A 21,387-nucleotide genomic window follows, 5' to 3' on the forward strand; every position below is an offset into this window, starting at 1 on the left:
GCTGCGGGACCAGGCGGACAGCGGGGCTGCAGGGGTGGACCCGGGAGCGCGAGGCAACCAATCTCCGCGCGCGTCGCGCCAGGCAGGCAGCTCCCCTCCCCTCGCCGACCCAGCCTGAGCCGGCCAATCCCGGCAGTCAGTGGGACAGGACGGGGTGGGCCGTGCGGGCTGCTGCCTGTCTCCGCGCGCTGGGGCGCCTGAGCGCTCGTCTTCCGGGGTGGGTGCCCGCTGCTCAGCCCTGCCGCTGGTGGGGCAGCGCTCCGCGGGGCGTCGGTCTGGCTTGGTAGTTCACGCGCACCTCTGTGCTTTCGCTGCATAGTCTTGCATTGCAGACCACCGGCCTGGGGAAGCGACGACAGAGGCCTCGGCTGCTCAGGTAACGCGGTGGGTCGCACTGGACCTGATCGTACCGCTGCGGTGCCACCTACACACCCTAACATCGCGTGAAATCCGAGCCACGGCTGCAGCAGCGCCGTTCCCTTAGTTCAGATGCTCTTGCTATGTATTTTGTGGGGCATATTTGCAAATGCTGTCCTTACGCCAGTTTCTTGAATCACGCACCGGCTAGTGACTACTGCCAAGTTGGCAGATAAAGTTGAAAATTCTCTCGGAACCTTATTTTTCTGTGCATTCCCTTACAAATCACACACACACACACACACACACATACCTGTAACTGTGCCACTTCAAATAATTTGTGCAGATACTTTACATATACCAGTAGTTTGAAGTGGCATAATTAAAAATTGCAGCTGAAAAATTAGGAAATGCAAAATTAAAGTACTAATTGTGTACATCTGTATTGGGAGGATTGGTGCCTTAATGTCTGGCATTGTAGGCTGCTCATAGTAAGCCTGATGATGACCCTGCCGTGTGCAATAAGATGGTATATTTGTACTTTTTTTATTGGTCCAACTTCTATTGGCGAAAGAGTCAAGCATTGAAGTTTACACAGAGTTCTGCCTCAAAAATTTGTGTCTCACCAACAAAAGTTGGTCCAATAGAAGATACTATCTCACCAACCTTGTGTCTCTGATATCCTGCGAACAATTGGCTACAATTACACTGCAAACAAAATATTTTATTATCTACTCTTGGTTTCCACTTTTCTTTATTTTTCATATATATACAAATAAAGTTGCCTGCTTTATTTACTCTGGAATCCTTCCTTTAAATTGTGACTATAGTTGATACAGACAATGACATAAATTAATGAGTTAAAAGTTTTCAGATATGTGTAGATGGTATCTGACTTGTCAGCTAGTACTGCTTTTTGGGTCAAAGCTTACCTGCACTGAAAGGCCTTTATTGATGTTCATTATAAAATATTTGTCATTTGCTAAGGGCTTATCTACACTTAAAATGCTACAGTGCACGGCTGCATTACTGCAGCGTTTCCGTGTAGATAGTACCTATCTCCCGTTGGCATAAGTAATCTACCTTCCCAAGAAGTGGTAGCTAGGTTGATGGAAGAATTCAGTCTAGGTGAACACCCAAAGTGTCCAAGAAAATCCTCCAAAAAATTGGGAAGACAAGATCTGAGATTCCTGATACTGTAATGTTAAAAATAAAAAATCAGAAAAGGGAGTTCCCAGAAGAAACTTGAAACAAAACAGGACACAAACTCATTCCCCCCCCCCCCCCCCCCAGGTTACGTTCAAGGGCCCAATCTGCAAACACTTTTTACTATTGCACTAAGTAGTCCTATTTTCTGCAATGGGACTGCTCATGACAGTGAGAACTATGCTTGGTAGTAAGCAATTGCAGGGTTGGGCCTTAAAGGACCCCTCATGGTAAGACTGTGAAGACAACTGAATAAAAGTGGTAGAGGTTGAAAATCTTTAAAATGCCTTTTTGGGTGATTGGTGTTTTCCTGTGTAGCAGCTGATTTTCTCATTGTCCAAATAGGTTTGTTCATTGTTCATATTTTAAACAGTGGAAAGAAGGGAACTGGATAGAACACAAATTATGAAGGTGTTAGTCATTGGACTTGGAGGGTAAGTGCAAACAAGTTCAGTCTCTGTTAAAACAAAAATGTAAGATTGCCTCAGACTCCATATTGCAATCTAACAATCCCTGAGTGTGAATATAGCTGTCTTTAATTACTTTTTTTTTTTTAAACTTAAGCTTAATATTGTACTGTCAATTGTATTTATTTCAGGGGCATAGCCACAGATGGGCCTGGGTGGGCCGTTAGCATCCAGGCCCATCCAAATCTGAGCAGGGGTATAGTGGTGCCACAGTGCCCCGGAGCATCACTATGGCACCTGAAATCCAGGACAGAGCTATGCGCCCGCCCTTCAGAAAGCTACGCTCCCATAGCTCTGCCTTGCCGTTTTCTGAGCCACCCCATGCGCATGCCCAGCTCGGCAGGTGAAGCCCTGTGTCTGGGGGTACCAGGGCTTGGAAGAGGGCATGGCATTGGGGGAGAAGCTGAGCTACCACAGTCTGTCATTGCCCGTCCACCTGAAAGTCAGGGTCCACCCAAATTTCCACTCCTAGCTATGCCACTGGTTTAATTTTTGATAACTTGTCCCACCCTCCACCATAGATTGACCCTCTCAGACATCAACTCTAGTCTTCCTCTTTTCCATAGTCCTATAAGCAGACTAAAATTAGTTAAAAGATAGAATTGTAGGACTGGAAGGGACCTCAAGAGTATTTTCCAAACTAGTATTTTCCAAACAAATGTTAGGAAACTGCAAACAGTATTTAATATTCTGAATAAAATTAGATTTTTTAATTGCCTTTTTGCTAGCACACATTGGACATTATTCATTATTTTTGTCCTGACCCACTGTTTGTTCCATTTTCAAAATCAGTGTGACAAATGGGGGGAAAACAACACTGGCAAAACGACTTGGGAAACAGCTTCCGAACTGCAGTATACTCTATCAAGATGACTTCTTTAAGGTAACCGAATTGATGGAATGACTTCATACATAAAAGTAGACTTTAAATGTAGTTCTTGCAAGACTCTATTCTTTTTTCTTGATCTACCAGTATGTGACAATTTAAAATGAATTCCGTTCATAGAGTCAATATAAAGTATTATCTAGAAGAGAGGGAAATATAATTAAGAATGCTATAATAATGTTAAAGCTTTCGGTTGCCAAAAAATATTAGGAACATGACTAACAGAATAATCATCTCGCTGCATCCTCTGATATATTTAAAGGTGAGTAGAGAAACAAATGCATTTCAGGGAATGCTTCATGCTATTGAATTCATCTTTTTGCAGTTCATTTTTAACTCTAGATAGAAAATAACAAATAGAAACAAAATAGCAACAAAAATTAAATATTGTTGCTTGTTCTTTCATATCTTAAAATGCAAAAGCATATCTGTATCTGTATGAGTGAGAGGGGCCTGTTCTTGTTCTTGATGGTGGCTATTGTTCTCGAGTAAAACTATAGTTTATTCAGAAGTTAATATTAAAATCCAGAGATGCTTGTGTTTATATAATATGCGATATATTATCAATATCAATTTCGGTAGATTAGTAAATAATTTTACCTGGATGGTACTATTTCGGGGGGACATGTGGGAAAAATTATTTTTTATTTGAAGAGTAATTTGGGGGGACCCTAGTGATACATCAAGATTAAATTGGGAGGGGCAGGGAGCAACACTCCTGCTATGTTGCAATCCACTGTTTATGAAAAATACTGTGAATATTCTACTACGGTCTTTTCCTACACCACACGCTTCTTTGGCTTCCTGTTTCTCCCCCTGCCCATGTTACATTTTCTGCTTCATATCCTAGTAACCTAACCCTTCTCCCTAAGCCGTTCACACTGGCCTTCCGGCCTTCTATCCATCCCCACCATAAATACTACACAAGGGAATTCAGAGTAATAGGGTTACTATTGCCTTGTGACCTGATGGTGGCCTTCATTGCATTTTTTTCTCTCTAGCCAGAATCTGAAGTAGAGATAGATGAACATGGATTTAAGCAATATGATGGTAAGTAAATTGGTATATTGCTTTTGAACATTATGTATTAACTTTAGCTTCTGTTTCTTTTGGATCAGTGCAGTCATCAGTGGGGACAGTGTTTTGCTTTGTTTTTTAAAAAAAAAATGGTTAGTGGGGTATGTCTGGCAAAAAAATATATATAATTCGATAGAGGATTTTTTCAGGATGTTGGTTTAACAAAAAAAAGTCAGTATTTTAAAAGTTCTTCATCATCATCGTACTGGACAGTTTAATAGAGCATACCTTTATTTGCTTATTACACAATACTATACTATGGAATGGCAGTAATATTTTAACTTCCTGCATTTATCACTGACTTTATAGCTTTCTGTTTTGCAAATTAGCTAGCCTTTTCTGTTTCTCCAGAAACAGCTCTTGCTTAGCATAGGGTATTATGAACATTTCTTCTGGTGACAGCGTGTATCTAAAGTTCTGAGGAGATGGGTCTCCAGACCGCTTCATCCAGTGCTTTCCTTTTCTAGAGGCTAGTTAAACAAACGATCTGCAACAGACTTTATTCTCTCTATTCTTGGTCTTCTAAATTATGGTGCATGACACAGCCAACTGTCTGTTGCTTATAGTGAAACCTTTTCAATTTATTAGCCTGTCAGTATTAAGACTCTTCTGAACAGCATTAGTAGTTGTGATTTCAAACCTAATACCAATTACACCATTTTACAGCGTTAAATGTTTGTTTTTGTTTGGTCATTTAGGACCATATTCTGGCATTCTAACTCATTTTGAGTAGCCTCTTGCTTCACAATAGCCCCACTAACTTAATAGGGCTACTTGTGGAGTATGTTGTCAACATGAGTATCAGAATCTGGCCCATAACGAGCAAAATGCACCTTAAAACCAAATAAGTAAAATATAGATATTAATATCTTATTCTTGTTTGATAGTAACTTAGAGAAAACTACATTCCAGAGGTGAAATTCTGACCCCCCCCCCCCCCCCAAGTCAGTGGTAGTTATATTTCAATTCCAGGCCAGTTAAATGAAATCAGATGTAATATAGAAAGTTATCAGATTAGCAAATAGTGCAATTTAATTTAAATGATTATCCCTTTTTTCCCCATTTGTAGAGTTGCACCTCATGACATGAAATGTCCTTGTTTTGTTGAATGGCTGTTAGCCTGCAAAGTTAGTGTAGGCCCAATCCTGGGAGGTTTTGAGCACTTCCTGTAACATCCTCAACTCCTAATGTGAAGTCACTGAGAATCAAGGCTGCTTAGCACCTCCCAGAATCAGATCCTAAATCAAGCAAGATTGGATCCAAGTTTCAACCTTTTTCTCATGCAAGAAGTCTCACTGAGTTCAGGACTCTACCACAGAGCAAATGTGTTGTAGATTGTAACTAAAAATGAGTCCAAATTGCAATTTGAGATCTGAATCTAAACTTTAAATTCTAGGCTAGCCATCAGGCCATCTCTAATTATAAACCTACAGTTTAATATCCTGCAGCTGATCTAAGATTTCCTGTAATACATGGGTATTTATAACATTAGCCTAAGCCTTGAATTCTGTGTTTACTACCAACATTCATCAGCTATGTAACTTCAGTTCAACTTTTGAACTTCACTCAGTTGACAATGAAACTAGATGAATCAGCTGGACATTCTGGTTCACATGCCCAAGTTCAGTGCTATTGGTTTAGGTTCCAATAGTAAATGGAAATGTTAACATTTAAATTTCCATTTCTTTTAAATTAACCCTGCTTCTTTTACTTAACACCTACATTTAGCTCTTAAACCATTTGACAGAGTTTCTGCTTAACTCAGAAATAATGCAAAAATTAAAAGCCAAAACAAAAACACTTAACCTTTTGTGTCTTTTCTAGTACTTGATGCCCTTTATTTGGAGGAAATGGTGACAAGCATACACTCATGGATGAAAAACCCAACGGGCTCTTCTGTCTCAACAGCAGAATCAAAGAGTACACCTCTCAATCTGAAAAGTACAGAAGAAGTTCACATTTTAATAGCTGAAGGTTTTCTTCTGTATAACTATGAGTAAGCAATGCTACCCAAGAAATTTTAAAATGTCATGTTATTCACGCCCCATTTACAGTTGATATTAAGGAAACAAAATGACTAAACATGCTGTCATCTTAGGCCTCTTAATGAAGTATGGGATAGAAAATATTTTCTGACCATTCCATATGAAGAATGCAAGAGGAGAAGGAGGTAATGTTTTAAAATTATTGCTCACTGCAGATCATTATGCCCTAGTACCCGTAAGATAAAGATTCCTGTATGCCAGTGTGTTCTCACACATCCACCAACTGTAACAACTCTTAGAGCAGAGACTACTGACCCTCCTCAGTCCCTTCGTGTGATCTTGCTATTGCTGAGGTAGTGAGCTCCGCCTTGTTACTATTCCATCCCTGAGGGTAGAGCCTTTGTGGTTCCCAGGGAAGTTCAAGCAGCATCTATAATCCTTAAATGTATAGATCCATCCCCTGTTTATCACTATTATTATTATTATTTATTCATATTGTAGGTGTGCATGGGGACACCAATCACTGTTCAGACTGCCAGTGTACAGACACAAAGTAAAAAGCCCCTCACCCAAGGAACTTAAAATATAGGTTAATTACAGTACAATGGCACTTAAGCATTGTTTAAGAGGGGACAGAAACAAAGTGTTTACTCTTGCAGCTACAAGAAACTGTGCCACTACAATGCTGTTCAGTGGCAGAGTTGACATGCAGTTACGTTGTGTATTATTTGAGTTAGATATTGGCCCCTTTCTGCCTTCAGTTACTGTTGCAAATCTGGTTTTGATGGTGTTATTCTAGAATGACACAAGTTAATCTAAGGTCAGAATCTGATTCACTGATTGCAGAATTCCCATATTCATAATGGCCTATGTTTTGAAAAGTGACTAGTAGATTTTGGGTTCCTTTCTTTCTAGGAGCCCAATTTAAGAGACCTTGAATTCAATCATCAAAAGGTGGGTACTCAGCACTTCTGAAAATCAGGCCCTCTAAGGCAGTGGTTCTCAATCAGGGGTATGCATACCCTTGGCGGTATGCAGAAGTCTTCAGGGGGTACATCACCTCATCTAGATATTTGCCTAGTTTTACAACAGACTACATAAAAAGCACTAGTGAAGTCACTACAAACTAAAATTTCATACAGACTATGACTTGTTTATACTGCTCTACATACTATACCCTGAAATGTAAGTACAATATTTATATTCCAATTGATTTATAATGGTAAAAATGAGAAAGTAAGCAATTTTTCAGTCAGTGTGCTGTGACACTTTTATTTTTTTTTATGTCTGATTTTGTAAGCAAGTCCAAGTCATCTTTAAGTGAGGTGAAGCTTGGGGTATTTAAGACAAATCAGATACCTGAAAGGAGTACAGTAGTCTGGAAAGGTTGAGAGCCAGTGTTCTAAGGTGTTGCAAGTTGAGCAACCAAAATCACTAGTCCCTTCTCAGAATTTAGACCAATGTGAAAAATATTATCTGTGATAGAAGTGTATTTTGGCTATTCTTATGTAAGTTTTGTTTAAGATGCAACATCTGTTTCAATAAGAATCTGCTCTTACCCAGTTTTGCAGTTGAAATGATCAGCAGAAATAGGTGATTTGATAGAGGTCATGTGGGCAATATGCTAAATCCTGTTATAATTAAGGAGTCTCCTTTGCTGTGACCAGCAGATACACAGCCTCCCTCTCTCTTAATATTTTGGATAGATATTCGTACTAAATAAACGATGAAGGGTATATGTGAGCACACCAGAAAAAAAAATGTAAAACTTGCACAAGAAAGCAAATATATTTTTCTGTAGTACCAGAGTTTATCAACCGGCAGATCCACCAGGATACTTCGATGGACATGTATGGCCTATGTATCTGAAACATAAGAGGGAAATGGAAGAAAATACAAATAATATTGGTATGATATACATAATCTTTAAAAATATAAAAATTATTAAAAGTAGTGATTTTTGCAAATCACTCTATTTTTCCTTTTTTTTTTTTTTTTTTTTTTTTGAATTTACGCTGCAGTGTTAGATGCATTTATTGTCTGCTCATAGATAAGTGATCTTCATGCAAGAAAATCTTGTAGAGATTACCCACCTTTGTGAGTTATAGGAATAAACAAAAATGTATTGGTCACCTTGACTAGTGATTCCTAAACTCCATGTGACAAACCAGTTTGTGTGTGTGTGTGTTTAACTAGAAAAATTGCGGGGAGTTATATGGCTCATTGAGTTGATGCATTAGAATGTGGCTTACAATCCTGATTTAGGTCTTAGGGCTTGTCTACACTGCCCGCTGTATCGGCAGGAAGTGATCGATCCAGCAGGAGTTGATTTATCACATCTACTATAGACACGATAAATCAACCGCTGAGTGCGCTGAAGCACATGTTTGAAAATCAGTGGGTGTGTGAGAGATGGGATGGGGGAGGGAATAGAAACTGCCTTTATTTAAAAAAAAAAAAAAAAAAAAAAAAAGCCTTGAAGGATCATTTCAGAAGTAGAGTTGTTCCTTTGGGTCACTTTCAAATGGATTATGCTGGAATTTTGGGACATATAGTCATACATAATCTTTAGCTGGGGCCCTGTTTAGAAGTAACCCATCCTGACACTGATTTACAAATAAAATCATAGAACTGGAAGGGACCTAGACAGGTAATCTAGTCCAGGCTTCTGCACTCGTGGCAGGACTAAGTATTATCTAGACCATTCCTGACAGGTGTTTGTCTAACCTGCTCTTAAAAATCTCCAATGATGGAGATTCCACAACCTCCCTATGCAATTTATTCCAGTGCTTAACCACCCTGACAGTTAGGAAGTTTTTCCTACTGTCCAACCTAAACCTTCCTTGCTGCAATTTAAGCCCCTTGCCTCTTGCCCTATCCTCAGAGGTTAAGAAAAACAATTTTTCTTCCTCCTCCTTGTAACAACCTTTTAAATACTTGAAAACTGTTATCTTGTCCCCTCTGTCTTCTCTTTTCCAGACTAAACAAACTCAATTTTTTCAATCTTCCCTCATAGGTCATGTTTTCTAGACCTTTAATCACTTTTGTTGCTCTTCTCTGGACTCTCTCCAATTTGTCCACATCCTTCCTGAAATGTGGTGCCCAGAACTGGACACAGTTCTCCAGTTGAGGCCTAATCAGTTCAGAGCAGAGCGGAAGAATTACTTCTCATGTCTTGCTTACAACACTCCTGCGAATACATCCCAGAATGATGTTCACTTTTTTTTGCAACAGTGTTACATTGTTGGCTCATATTTAGCTTGTGGTCCACGATGACCCCCAGATCCCTTTCCGCAGTACTCCTTCCTAGGCAGTCATTTCCCATTTTGTATGTGTGCAACTGATTGTTCCTTCCTAAGTGGAGTACTTTGCATTTGTCCTTATTGAATTTCATCCTATTTACTTCGGACCATTTCTCCAGTTGTCCAGATCATTTTGAAATTGAATTCTGTCCTCCAAAGCACTTGCAACCCGTCCCAGCTTGGTATCGTCTGCAAATTTTATAAGTGTACTCTCTATGCAGTTATCTAAATCATTGATGAAGATATTGAACAGAACCGGACCAGAACTGATCCCTGCAGGACCCCACTTGTTATGTCTTTCCAGCATGACTATGAACCACTGATAACTACTCTCTAGGAACAGTTTATTCCATTCTATGGCATCAAAGTATCTTTGCCTTTTTATTAAAAAAGACAACAAAACTAGCTAGCTGTTACATTTGTTAAAGCTTGTTGTTCAAAAGTGAAAAAAACCTTTACTCTGTCTGTAGCAGCGTTTTTTAACCCTTAGAGAATCTGCTTGCTTGTGTTTTTTTGGGAGTGCTGCTCTTTTCTCTTGAATGAGAGGCTGAATTATGAGACTTCGGTTTCTACTCAATTTCATAGTTAAAAAACAAAAAAAACCTTGTCTTGTGCCCAGGGAGACTGACATCCCTACTCTGTAATTAGGAGATGCTGGTCTATTTTCAGAAACCTGGATCTTTTATGGAAAACAGAAAAGGGGAATGAATGTAGGCTTCCAGAAAATGGAAGACTCTATTGAATAAGCTCCTGCAACATGGGTGTTCTCTCCGCAATCTGAGAAAATGCAGTTCAACTGTTTGAAATGAAGCTAGTGGTGCCCAAAGCCCTGATAATTTAGGAACCCTGTGTGTATGATATTGTCCCCTGCAATCCTACCCTTTCATTGTTGATCCTCTTGCCCTCTAAACGCTATGCTGAGGAATTGCCTAGTATTGTACTGGCTGAAGTGGGAATGTTTTCTTGTTCCTAAGAGGGGTCTCATCCATATACTGATCAGATCAAATCCTGCTTAGCGTGAAATTTGACATGCTCAGATAACAGAGGGCTGCAGAAGGATGCTGAGAGACTCAAATCAGCATTCTCAAAATCTCTCAAACATTCTGTCTGGTGAAGATTTTATTATTATTTTTTTTTAATGACAGAATAAATGTCAGTCCTGCAAAAAGGAACAATAAAAGAGCCATATCCAACTTTTCCTCAGGTCCGGTCTACATTAGAAATATTTTTGCTGGGATAGCAATGTCAGTTGGGGGTGTGACTTGATTTTTCTTTTTGCAGTGTTTCTATACACTGGGGCTTTTGCAGGTAGACCGTTATATTGACATAAGTGTTCTTGCTGGTCTAGCTTATTTTGCTTGCCAAGCTGGGATAAGCACCTTTTGCCAGATTGATAGGGTGCCTCCACACTAGGAGGATCTGCCAATATAACTATACTTTTCTAATGTAGACCTGGACTTCATCAACCAATCCATATTTATAGTTGGGTAGGAAAAACAGTTTTGTTAAGTTTGTCATTATTTCCTTTAGGGATGGGGAAAGTAATAAAAGAGTATGCATAGCACAAAGATTTAATCTGTCTCCCCCCCCCCCCCGGCTCAAATAAATAAATAAATAAATAAATAAAGTAAATAATATATATTTTTAACCTAAACACCCAGGAGTATTAGAGATTACAGCACATTCATCATCGTATCCTCTCCCCATTAGGAGAGTTATTACAACCTAGCTGGAGGTCCTAACGATTACATACATAGTGGGCCACAGAAGAATATTAATTTGCATTAACCATCCACTTTCTAGTTGGCTGTGCAAGTTCTGGCAGTAACGGTTCCCAACCTTCTTCACCAAGGGGCTTCCCTTACGGGAAAATTTCTGCTGAATTTCTCAGCTTACCATAGAACTAGGATTTCTGTCCTTTTGGGACGACTATGGACTATGTATTTTTAAAAATGAATCTGGTATTTTTGGGTGGATTGATCCCCTATTTATGGACTTTTATTTAAGCAATATTGGGAGAGGAAGTATTCTTGATTTCTATCGTGATAGCACCTACAGATGCCATTCGGGATTGTGCTGGGTGCTATACAAATTTATAGGAAGTTACTAATTAAAATGAACTGTAATATTGTGACCACTTTTCTCTCCCCTTCTTTCTCAGTTTATTTGGATGGAACAAAATCTGAGGAAGACCTTTTTTCACATGTGTATAATGATATAGTACAGGAGCTAGAAAAGTGGAAGAAGTAAGTCGTCTTTGGGAAATTGGAACAGGATAAGGGAACTCATTAACAAAAATCTATGCCAATATTAAGGGATAATGTAAATACCTAGCATTTGAAGTCCTGTGTTACAAAACTCTTGTCTTCCTACATAGGAAGCAAAAAGCTAAAGAAACAGCTTTTTTTGTGTGTGTGGTCTGAACCTTAGATCTAAAATATTTGGGCTCTCTGGAACCATAGATTCCAAGTACACCAATATTGGCTTAGCCCTTCATCCTTTTGTGGTATGCTAATAGAGTATACTAATTGCTTACTATGGGTGGGCTTTAAGTAAAACTTTAAAAACTGAGCCCATGTTGGTGCTTCTTGGTCAGAGAAGACCTTATGGTATTTCGTTTAGAGCTAGATTTTGACTATTTTCTTTGACCCCACAGAAAGACTGAGTTATTTTATCATTTTAGATCCCCTCTCTGTTCTCACTCTTGTTGGTGCTTGTTGCATGTTAGGAGTAACCTTTTTATTATGTTCCCCCAAATTCTCAAACCACTGCTTTTCATAAGTGGAGGAATTAGGCCTGTGGATTTATTCACAACTAGAGAGAATAGGAAGGCTCTTGAATAATTTAAATATTAAAGAACAGGGAAATTTAGTAAATCTAGTTTTCCTAATCCCCTATTCCACAGTTTATTTGATTTGTAGTTATGGGGTGATTTTATTCTCTCTCTACTGAATTCTCACAATCATTAGAGTGATTTAGCTAAAATTCCCCCTTTCTTTCTTTAGATTAGGAAGCATACACACACCTTTTTTTCTTATTATTTTTAATTAAACAGTAGTTAAAGGAGTTGCAGCACTAAGCTAACTGAAATCTGTCAAATAATATCTCAACTGGTTCTTAAAAAGAACTCTAGAGGAAGAATCAATGCATTTTTATCTGAAAGAAAAAGCAAGTTTGTGTCTTAATAGTTGATCCCATAAGTCTGGCCTTTCTACTGTGTATAACGTGTTGTCATAAATAGAAAGGGAAGGGTAAACCCCTTTAAAATCCCTCCTGGCCAGAGGAAATCTCCTCTCACCTGTAAAGGGTTAAGAAGCTAAAGGTAACCTCGCTGGTACCTGACCAAAATGACCAATGAGGAGACAAGATACTTTCAAAAGCTGGGAGGAGGGAGAGAAACAAAGGGTTTGTGGGTCTGTCTACATTTTGTCTTTGCCGGGGATAGACCAGGAATGAAGCCTTAGAACTTTTAGTAAGTAATCTAGCTAGGTATGTGTTAGATTATGATTTCTTTAAATGGCTGAGAAAAGAATTGTGCTGAATAGAATAACTATTTCTGTCTGTGTATCTTTTTTGTAACTTAAGGTTTTTGCCTAGAGGGGTTCTCTATGTTTTGAATCTAATTACCCTGTAAGGTATTTACCATCCTGATTTTACAGGGGGGATTTCTTATTTCTAATTCTATTTTTATTAAAAGTCTTCTTGTAAGAAAACTGAATGCTTTTTCATTGTTCTCAGATCCAGGGGTTTGGGTCTGTGGTCACCTATGCAAATTGGTGAGGCTTTTTATCCAACATTTCCCAGGAAAGGGAGGGTGCAAGTGTTGGGAGGATTGTTCATTGTTCTTAAGATCCAAGGGTCTGGGTCTGTAGTCACCTAGGCAAATTGGTGAGGCTTTTTACCAAACCTTGTCCAGGAAGTAGGGTGCAAGGTTTTTGGGAAGTATTTTGGGGGGAAAGACGTGTCCAAACAGCTCTTCCCCAGTAACCAGTATTTGTTTGGTGGTGGTAGCGGCCAATCCAAGGACAAAAGGGTGGAATATTTTGTACCTTAGGGAAGTTCTGAGCTAAGCTGGTAAAGATAAGCTTAGGAGGTTTTTCATGCAGGTCCCCACATCTGTACCCTAGAGTTCAGAGTGGGGAAGGAACCTTGACACGTGTGCAATGCTTTTACTACCTCTTTGATACTGATGCAGTGCAGTGAATGTATAGATATCGCTGGTCAGTCTCTACATTTATTTTGTAACTCAAAATCCATTAACATTTGAATGTTCATAAAACATACATCATACGTGATATAGACAACTGGGTACAGAGTTGTGACTGATCTTTACTATTAAAAATAAGAGAGAGGGGAAATGAGGTAGCAAAACCCCAGCCAAATAAACCTCCTGGTTATGGTTTGTGCCAATACATAGCATGCATAATAGGCATGCAGAGAAGGTCATCACAAATAACTTGCTTCACTCTGAATAGCTGGTAACATTAATTGAAAAATTTAAAATTAAGTGAAAAATAATTAAAAATACAGTCAATGATATTGTATGGATGTGCCGTCCTTATGAATGAGAGGGATGTTTAATATCTTAATGTAGATTATATAGAAATTGAATGTAAATACTTGTTTTACAACTGCTTCAGATCTGGAACAGATCAATAGCTGGATAACTTTGCAGAATTAAGAGAGATATTTGAAAGTTTTTGAGAGAAAGCGGTAACATTATGTTTGAGGGGAAAAAAGGTTTGACAAGATTTGAGCAGTAGAGGGAAAGAATTACATATTTTGAGCTTCAGGCAGGTGACAAGAATTGTGATGGATATATAATGCCCTGTAATATCTGTGAACTGATATCTTTACTTTTATTTTTTTAAGGTGAGCAGGTCACAGCAAAACCATGTGAGAAGTTGAGATTCTTTCCAGTATGGATTCAGGGTCAATTTTATGGTGTCTGGATGGATCACTTTGCCAATCTACTGTATGTACATCAGTAACACCAGTTTATACAAATCCACATTGTACTGTAGTGACTGCTATTTCTGTTAGACTTATAAATATTGATGAACAGACAGTATAGGTCATCCAGTAGTCCAGAGCAGTATTTTTAAAGTGATAGCCTTGCTCAGAGTGGCATCTGTAACTCTGCGTCAAACTTTAAACCTGATTTAATATTTAATGTAATATACAGAACATGTAATATACAGAATTTGAAAATTACTTTAATGTATGAAAATATAGCCCTGGATATTTCATAAATATACTTTCATAAGTATACACTATGTGCACAATTTCATATGCAAGTAAAATATTTTTGGAATTTAAAATCACAAATGCATAGTGATCGCATATGAGTAATATAGGGAAAAATAGAAGTAATAGCTCATAAAATATTAAATGAGTATTAAATGACATGATGTAGTTAAAGAGGCAAAAGCCATTTTGGAAGTATGTAAATAGAGGTATTGCTCTTGAGACCACAGAATTCTTCCTCTTTCACATGGTGCTTGTTACACAATACTCCAGATGTAGTCTATTGTTTGGGGCATATGGAAAGGATATTGATAATCTGAAGAGCAACTACTAGGCCATTAGAAAGAGTTGTAGGATAAGAAGAGAGGTTGGTGGTAGTTCAGATGTGTTAACAGTGATAGGATGAAAAACATGCAGCCTGGAAAATAAGAGGTTTGGAGTTGTAAAAGATTCTGGATGACAAATGCACAAAAGATGCTACAAAAAAGGAGAAGGAAAGAATAAGATTCTCATTAATCATAAATGATTAGAAATAAATGAAAAAACAATGTGATTAGAGAACAGAAAAATTATATGGTTTAGATCAGCTAAGGCAGTGTTTCCCAAACTTGGGATGCCGCTTGTTCAGGGAAAGCCCCTGGCCTGGATTGGGGAACCACGGCCAGTGGGAGCCGCGATCGGCCGAACCTGTGGACGCAGAAGGTAAACAAACCAGCCCAGCCTGCCAGGGGCTTTCCCTGAACAAGCAGCGTCCCAAGTTTGGGAAACACTGAGCTGAGGAATAGTACCAGCTTCTTCTTCATATAAAAATATATAAATACACACAGGGAGGACTTAAAACTATTTGAAAACAAACTATCTTTTGAGGATTGTCTAGATACCTTAATTCTACTCAAACTAAAGGTGAAAGCCATATAACCTACTACATTAGGGGTAGCCAACCTGTGGCTCCGGAGCCACATGCAGCTCTTCAGAAGTTAATATGCAGCTCCTTATATAGGCACCGACTCCGGGGCTGAAGCTGTAAGTGCCAACTCTCCAATGTGCCAGGGGGTGCTCACGGCTCAACCCCTGGCTCTGTACAGACCCTGCTCCTACTCCACCCCTTCCTGCCCCCTCCCCTGAGCCTTTCATGCCCTCGCTCCTCTCTTCACCCTCCCTCCCCCCCGAGACTCCTGCACGCCACGAAACAGCTGAGCGGGAGGCACTGATCGGTGGGGCTGACGGTGGGTGGGAGGCGCTGGGAGCTCGGGACGGGGCTAATGGGGAGTGGGAAGCTGCTGACGTATTACTGTGGCTCTTTGGCAATGTATGTTGGTAAATTCTGGCTGCTTCTCAGGTTCAGGTTGGCCACCCCGTACTACAGGGTCCTTCTGGCCCTAAAAGTTCTAGTATTGTTCACTTTCAGGCATTTTTGGTAGCACAGAAATGTGGTTTTTTTGGTTGGGATATTTTTAGCCTGATGACTATAATATGGTAGCTCTCTTGACTTTCTGATCATGAATGCAATATTAAGACCTTTACAGTATACAGAAAATACATTTGTGGTGATCTACTAAAACAGAAGCACAGTGTAAGTGTTTATAGAAATATGTTTAAGATGAAATACTTTCTAATGTGAATTTCTGTATCTCCATTTTATACAAAAATAAAATATACTGTTTTCTCAAATGGCTTGCGAGAACAATAAATGGCTTTAAACATGTATGTTTATTTTGCAGGGAGGTGTGCAGTCACATGGTAGCAAAGCAAGTATGTATTAGACTAGCTGCTACTTGCCAGAAACTTCTTATTTTGATGCTCAGAAATCCTGGATTCTGTCTCGGGGGTATAAGTACAGTAAGACAGATAAAACTGGGTTTGTTAAATTAGAGATTTGGGTTCTATTCCTAACTGTGGTTGGAGAAGGTAAAATAGAAATGGGTATAACGTGTTAGTTAACTTTAAGTCCTTAAGAGCTATGATCTTTGATACATCTTTAGATTTTAACTGTATTGTAAAGATATCTTTACAATACAATGTATTATACCATAGATCAGTGGTTCTCAACTGGGGTACACGTATTCCTGGGGGTACGCAGAGCTCTTTCAGGGGGTACAGCAAATCACCTAGATATTTGCCTAGTTTTACAACAGGCTATATAAAAAGAACTAGCGAAGTCAGTACAGCCAACTAGCGAAACGTCATACAGACAATGACTTGTTTATACTGCTCTATATACTATAAACTGAAATGTAAGTACAATATTTATATTCCAATTTCTTTATTTTATATTCATACGGTAAAAATTAGAAAGTAAGCAGTTTTTCAGTAATTGTGTTGTGACACTTTAGTATTTTTGTGTCTGATTTTGTAAGCAAGTAATTAAGTTAGGTGAAACTTGGGGTAAGCAAGACAATTCAGACTCCTGCAAGAGGTACAGTAGTGTGGAAAGGTTGGGGGCCACTGCCATAGATATTTTTTTTCTAAACTAGCTACCGTTAACTTTAACTGAGGCTGGAGTTATATCTGCCGTCTATTCTCAGATTTTCTCCATCTGAGGGATCCTATTTAGACACCTCTGTATCCCTGCATATTCTTATATATTTTAAAAATATATCAATGTGATAGTAATATCCTAAAAGACAGATCTATCATTAGTGTAACGTAGTGTTTTGCTGTGTTGCAGGAGCACAAGTCCTGTGGTGATAAAAATAGTTAATATAAAATAGAACAAGTAGCCAAAAGCATCTTTCATTTTCATCTAAACAAGATGCTGGACTTTGCTGTGGCTGGCCCTTGCTGTCCTCATTACCGCTTATTATAATCAAGATGACTCCTTCCTCTCACACTCTGCTCTTACTGTTTTGTGTTATGGTCCATTCCTAGGATAGGGCTCCCTCCTGCCCTCCAGTGCCATTAACAGCAAAGCTGCCCTGGAGTTAGAAAGGAGCAGAGTCCAATCACAATATATGTGTTACTGACATGCAGATTTAATTTTTTTTTTATTAACGCTAATGTTAAAAATTATACAGTACCCAGGTGAAGAAAAGAGTGTCTATAGATCTGGGTATAGAGCTTAAATTATCCAACCATGCCCTTTGCAAGGGCTGGGCCACTCACGGTGAGAGGGCGCAGTTGCCCCCTGGTACCCTGTTTCTTTACAGATAGGTATGACACCTCTTTAAACATATTTTTCAATGGAAAATAGTCACCACTGACTCATCCCTTCTCTTCTCTCTCTCTCCCCCCCCCGTTACAAACTACTGCCCCTTTCCCTGATGTCTCCTGGGGCTGCGCTACGCTCTCTGGCCAGGGAGAACGTCTCTGCTGCAGCCAGGCTGCAGTCCAGCGGCTCCGGCTCCGGCTCCCCTCCCTCGGGTGTCTAGGGCACCCGATCTGGATCCTGCCAGTAGAGGGGAGGGGTGACACCTCCCCCCGCGACAGTCCGCGGTTCGGCCGTTGACTCTTCTCTTCTCTCTTGCGTTGTCTCACGATAACTCACGAGGGGGTAGGAGGGGTCGGACGGACTTTTGTGCGGCTGCGCGGACCGTGCCCGTTGCGTATCGCCGTTGGAGGGCGGTGTCCTCCCGTCAGATAAAGCAAGTGCGCGGCGCGCGCGTGCGCCTCTTTCTCTTGTGCCGGAAGCGGGCGGGGAAAGCGTTGGAGTTGTCGGCCGCGTGCGGCCTGTCCTGGAAGGGGCAGCTCCCGCTGCAGCCGCGGCCCTGAGGGGAGGAGGACACACCTGGGTCAGGGCGATGCTCAGGGGGCGCCGGCAGGGGGACTGGGAAGGGGATGGGGGGGAACAGCGGCCGTGGCGAGACCGGGCAGGCTGCGACGACGGGGAGGTTCCGTTCAGCAGCGAGCGGCTCAGGCGAAAGCAGCCGGAGCAGGGGACGGTGAGCAGGATGGAGGAGGAGGAGGAGGAGCGGCTGGAGGGGGAGCATTTCCGGAGAATCATCAACGCCTTCCGATATTACGGGTAACCGATACTCTGCTCCGCGGAAGACCAGGGACCTCCCCCGCCAGTTTTCCTGAATCCGAGAGACGAGACCCCCTACCCAGTTCCCAGGCCTGGTCTTCCCCCGCCCTGACCCCGAAGAAACTAGCCGGGTGGAGCCAGGAAGTCACTGCCTATATAACCTTTCTGCCCATTTTCTCCCATGCACCTCTTTCTCTTTCTTCCCACCCCCCACGCCACCGGTGTGTGTCTGCTCCCCATCGCTCTCTCTCTCCCCCCATGATAGTTGTTTCTAGTTTTTCTCTTATAACTGTAGCAGTACAAACTTATAAGTGGAGCTGAGTGCATGCATAGAAGTGATAGCAGAGCATGTTGGTTAAGCTGGTGCTTTGTTAGCTGGAGAAATACTAGAAGCGGTGTTGAGGGATCTTCATATCTTCCCCTTCGGGCAAAGTTGCTTAATTACAGGAGATGAAGTGAGCAGTACATTTTTCTGTTTTTTAAGGTGAACCTGACTGAGTTTTGGATAATAAATGTAAAAGTACATAATTATCCATAAACATTTATTTTGGACTGTTGAGATTGAACTTTACAGACTATTAAAACACTGCAAAAACCAGGCCAGTTAACAGCATTGTATTCAGGACTGACGTTGAAGGATATAACTAACTCTCTGAGCTTGGTTTCCTACCAAAATAGTGCTTTATGGCCCTTCAAAAAACAATAAGCTAGAGTAGAAAGCCTCAAAAATAATTTTCTCCCGAATGTATAGAACAGAGGAGACACATCAAATAGTTTAAACCAAAAATAAATGATCTAGAGAAAGCAACTGTTTTTATAGCCACACTTGTGACATTAACTTGGAAATCATATGTCTTCCATCACTTTAGAACCTTTTAGCAAATTTAAATACATGAAACAGATTTGGGATGTTATGATCCATATTATACTTTTTACATTTCAATTGACTAACTTAGCATCTGGGGCCATTATAGTGCAGTGGTCTTGTTTGGACAATGTTAGGTGCCATTCATGATCTTTAAATTATAGGACCATCTCTTTCAAAAGAGCTTTAACCAGATTCAGTTGAAATGAGCTCCATATTTAATAATTAGTGTCAATAAAACATGTTTCAAATAGCTTTATTTTTATAAACTATACCAAGGTTATTGAAATTAAAGGGTGTCTCTTCAACAGTCCAAATGCTTGAATATAGAAATGAGTGGTTTTAGATACCCATGTAAACTGTGAATGAAGTGAGTTCCAATTCAGAGGAGTGAATGTCTCTACATGGCTGTCTTAGCAACCATTAAGAAAGGGATAGATAATAAGACAGAAAATATTCTAATGCCTCTCTCATATATATATATATATATATATATATATAAAAAAACATAATCTGTGGTATGCCTTGAATACTGCATGCAGTTCTCATCGCCCCATCTCAAAAAAGATGTATTAGAATTGGAAGAAGTATAGAGAAGGGCAACAAAATCATGGAACAGCTTCCTTGTGAGGAGAGATTAAAAAGACTGGGACTGTTCAGTTTAGAAGAGAGATGACTAAGGGGAGATATGATAGAGGTCTCTAAAATCATGAATGGTGTGGAGAAAGAGAATAAGGAAGAGTTGTTTATCCCTTCATGTAACACAAGAAATAAGGGTCACACAGCGAAAGTAATAGCCGCAGATTTGCACAATGCACAGTCAACCTGTGTAGCTTGTTGCCAGGAGATGTTGTGAAAGCCAAAAGTATAAGTGGGTTCAAAAATAATTAGATAAGTTCACGGAGGATAGGTGCATCAGTGGCTTTTAGACAAGCTGGTCAGGGATGCAACCACATGCTCTGGGTCTCCTTAAACCTCTGGTTGCCAGACGCTGGGAATGGACGATGGGATGGATCACTCGATAAGTTGCCCTCTTAAATTCATTTCCTCTGAAGCATCTGGCATCTGAAGGTGTTAGAAGACAGGATACTGGGCTAGGTGGACCATTAGTTTGACCCAGTATGTACGTTCTTCTGTTCTTAAATTTGCTATGGAATACCCTTAATTTACATTGATTTGAAAATATTGTACAGATCAGAATTAAAAATGAAGACAGCAACTTTATCCTATGTAGTTACAGTGAAATTTGTGTTCGTACTTAAATTTTCTGTTAATGAGGGGTTCAAGGTAGAGAACTAAGGCCTCAATTGTGTAGTGATTTATCCACATACTTAATTTTCCATATTGTGAGTAGTTCTGTTGATTTAATTGGACTGTTCAGTGTGAAAAGGTAAGTATGTGCATAAGTCTTTACAGGATCATGGTTCAGGTAGATATATTGACAAAAACTTCTTCCTTATAGTGATATTAAAAGTGAAGTGAGTTCTCTGTATCTTATGCAGCATAGTGTGTGTACTTTTAATATTATTTTCTTTACTTTTTCAATGCACAGTTAAAAGCTTGATGTTTTCAAACCGTTTTCCGAATCAGTCTTATTTCCATGAATTTTGGCTTGGTTAGAGGATTATTGTGAAATGAGATCTAAGCTTTTTGAGTAAAGATAGAGAAGTTATGGTAGCTGTAATCTGGGGTATCTTCAAATGTGAGTTCTTTGCATTTATAGTTGAAGCTAAACACTGACAGACCTTAACTTTTTTATTTTCTAGAACTAATATGCATGAGCAAGTGAACAGAACAGAGAGACAGTTTAGATCCCTCCCAGCTAACCAACAAAACCTACTTCCTCAATTTCTTCTTCATCTGGACAAGATTCGGAAATGCATTGATCATAATCAAGAGATCCTACAGACCATTGTGAACGAGTGCAAACATATGTTTGAAAATAAAGAATATGGAGAAGATGTATGTAAAAATTGGACGCTTTTCATATTTCAAAAGTAAAAATTTCTGTACATTTTTTAGTTTTTTATTTCT

General features: G+C 39.7%; 1 protein-coding gene across 4 annotated transcripts in view; it reads left to right on the forward strand.

The window, feature by feature from the left end:
- Positions 1–4: 4 nt before the first annotated feature.
- The window catches only part of LOC141987667 (carnosine N-methyltransferase), a 54,679-nt gene continuing 33,296 nt past the window's right edge, over positions 5–21,387 (forward strand). Inside the window, exons 1-9 of one of the 4 annotated variants that reach the window (XM_074953231.1) lie at positions 41–376; positions 1,909–1,997; positions 2,823–2,913; positions 3,918–3,966; positions 5,818–5,989; positions 6,092–6,163; positions 7,780–7,886; positions 14,153–14,255; positions 21,120–21,315. In XM_074953231.1, coding sequence (XP_074809332.1) covers positions 1,969–1,997; positions 2,823–2,913; positions 3,918–3,966; positions 5,818–5,989; positions 6,092–6,163; positions 7,780–7,886; positions 14,153–14,255; positions 21,120–21,315 — 819 coding nt within the window. In that variant the 5' untranslated portion in view covers positions 41–376; positions 1,909–1,968. Of the gene's footprint in view, positions 377–1,908; positions 1,998–2,822; positions 2,914–3,917; positions 3,967–5,817; positions 5,990–6,091; positions 6,164–7,779; positions 7,887–11,441; positions 11,527–14,152; positions 14,256–18,328; positions 18,489–21,119; positions 21,316–21,387 lie in introns of those variants that run through there. The other 3 variants (XM_074953233.1, XM_074953234.1, XM_074953232.1) reach the window with 3 other exon arrangements.

The sequence above is a fragment of the Natator depressus genome, chromosome 5 (assembly GCF_965152275.1).
Source record: "Natator depressus isolate rNatDep1 chromosome 5, rNatDep2.hap1, whole genome shotgun sequence".
Lineage (NCBI taxonomy): Eukaryota > Metazoa > Chordata > Testudines > Cheloniidae > Natator > Natator depressus.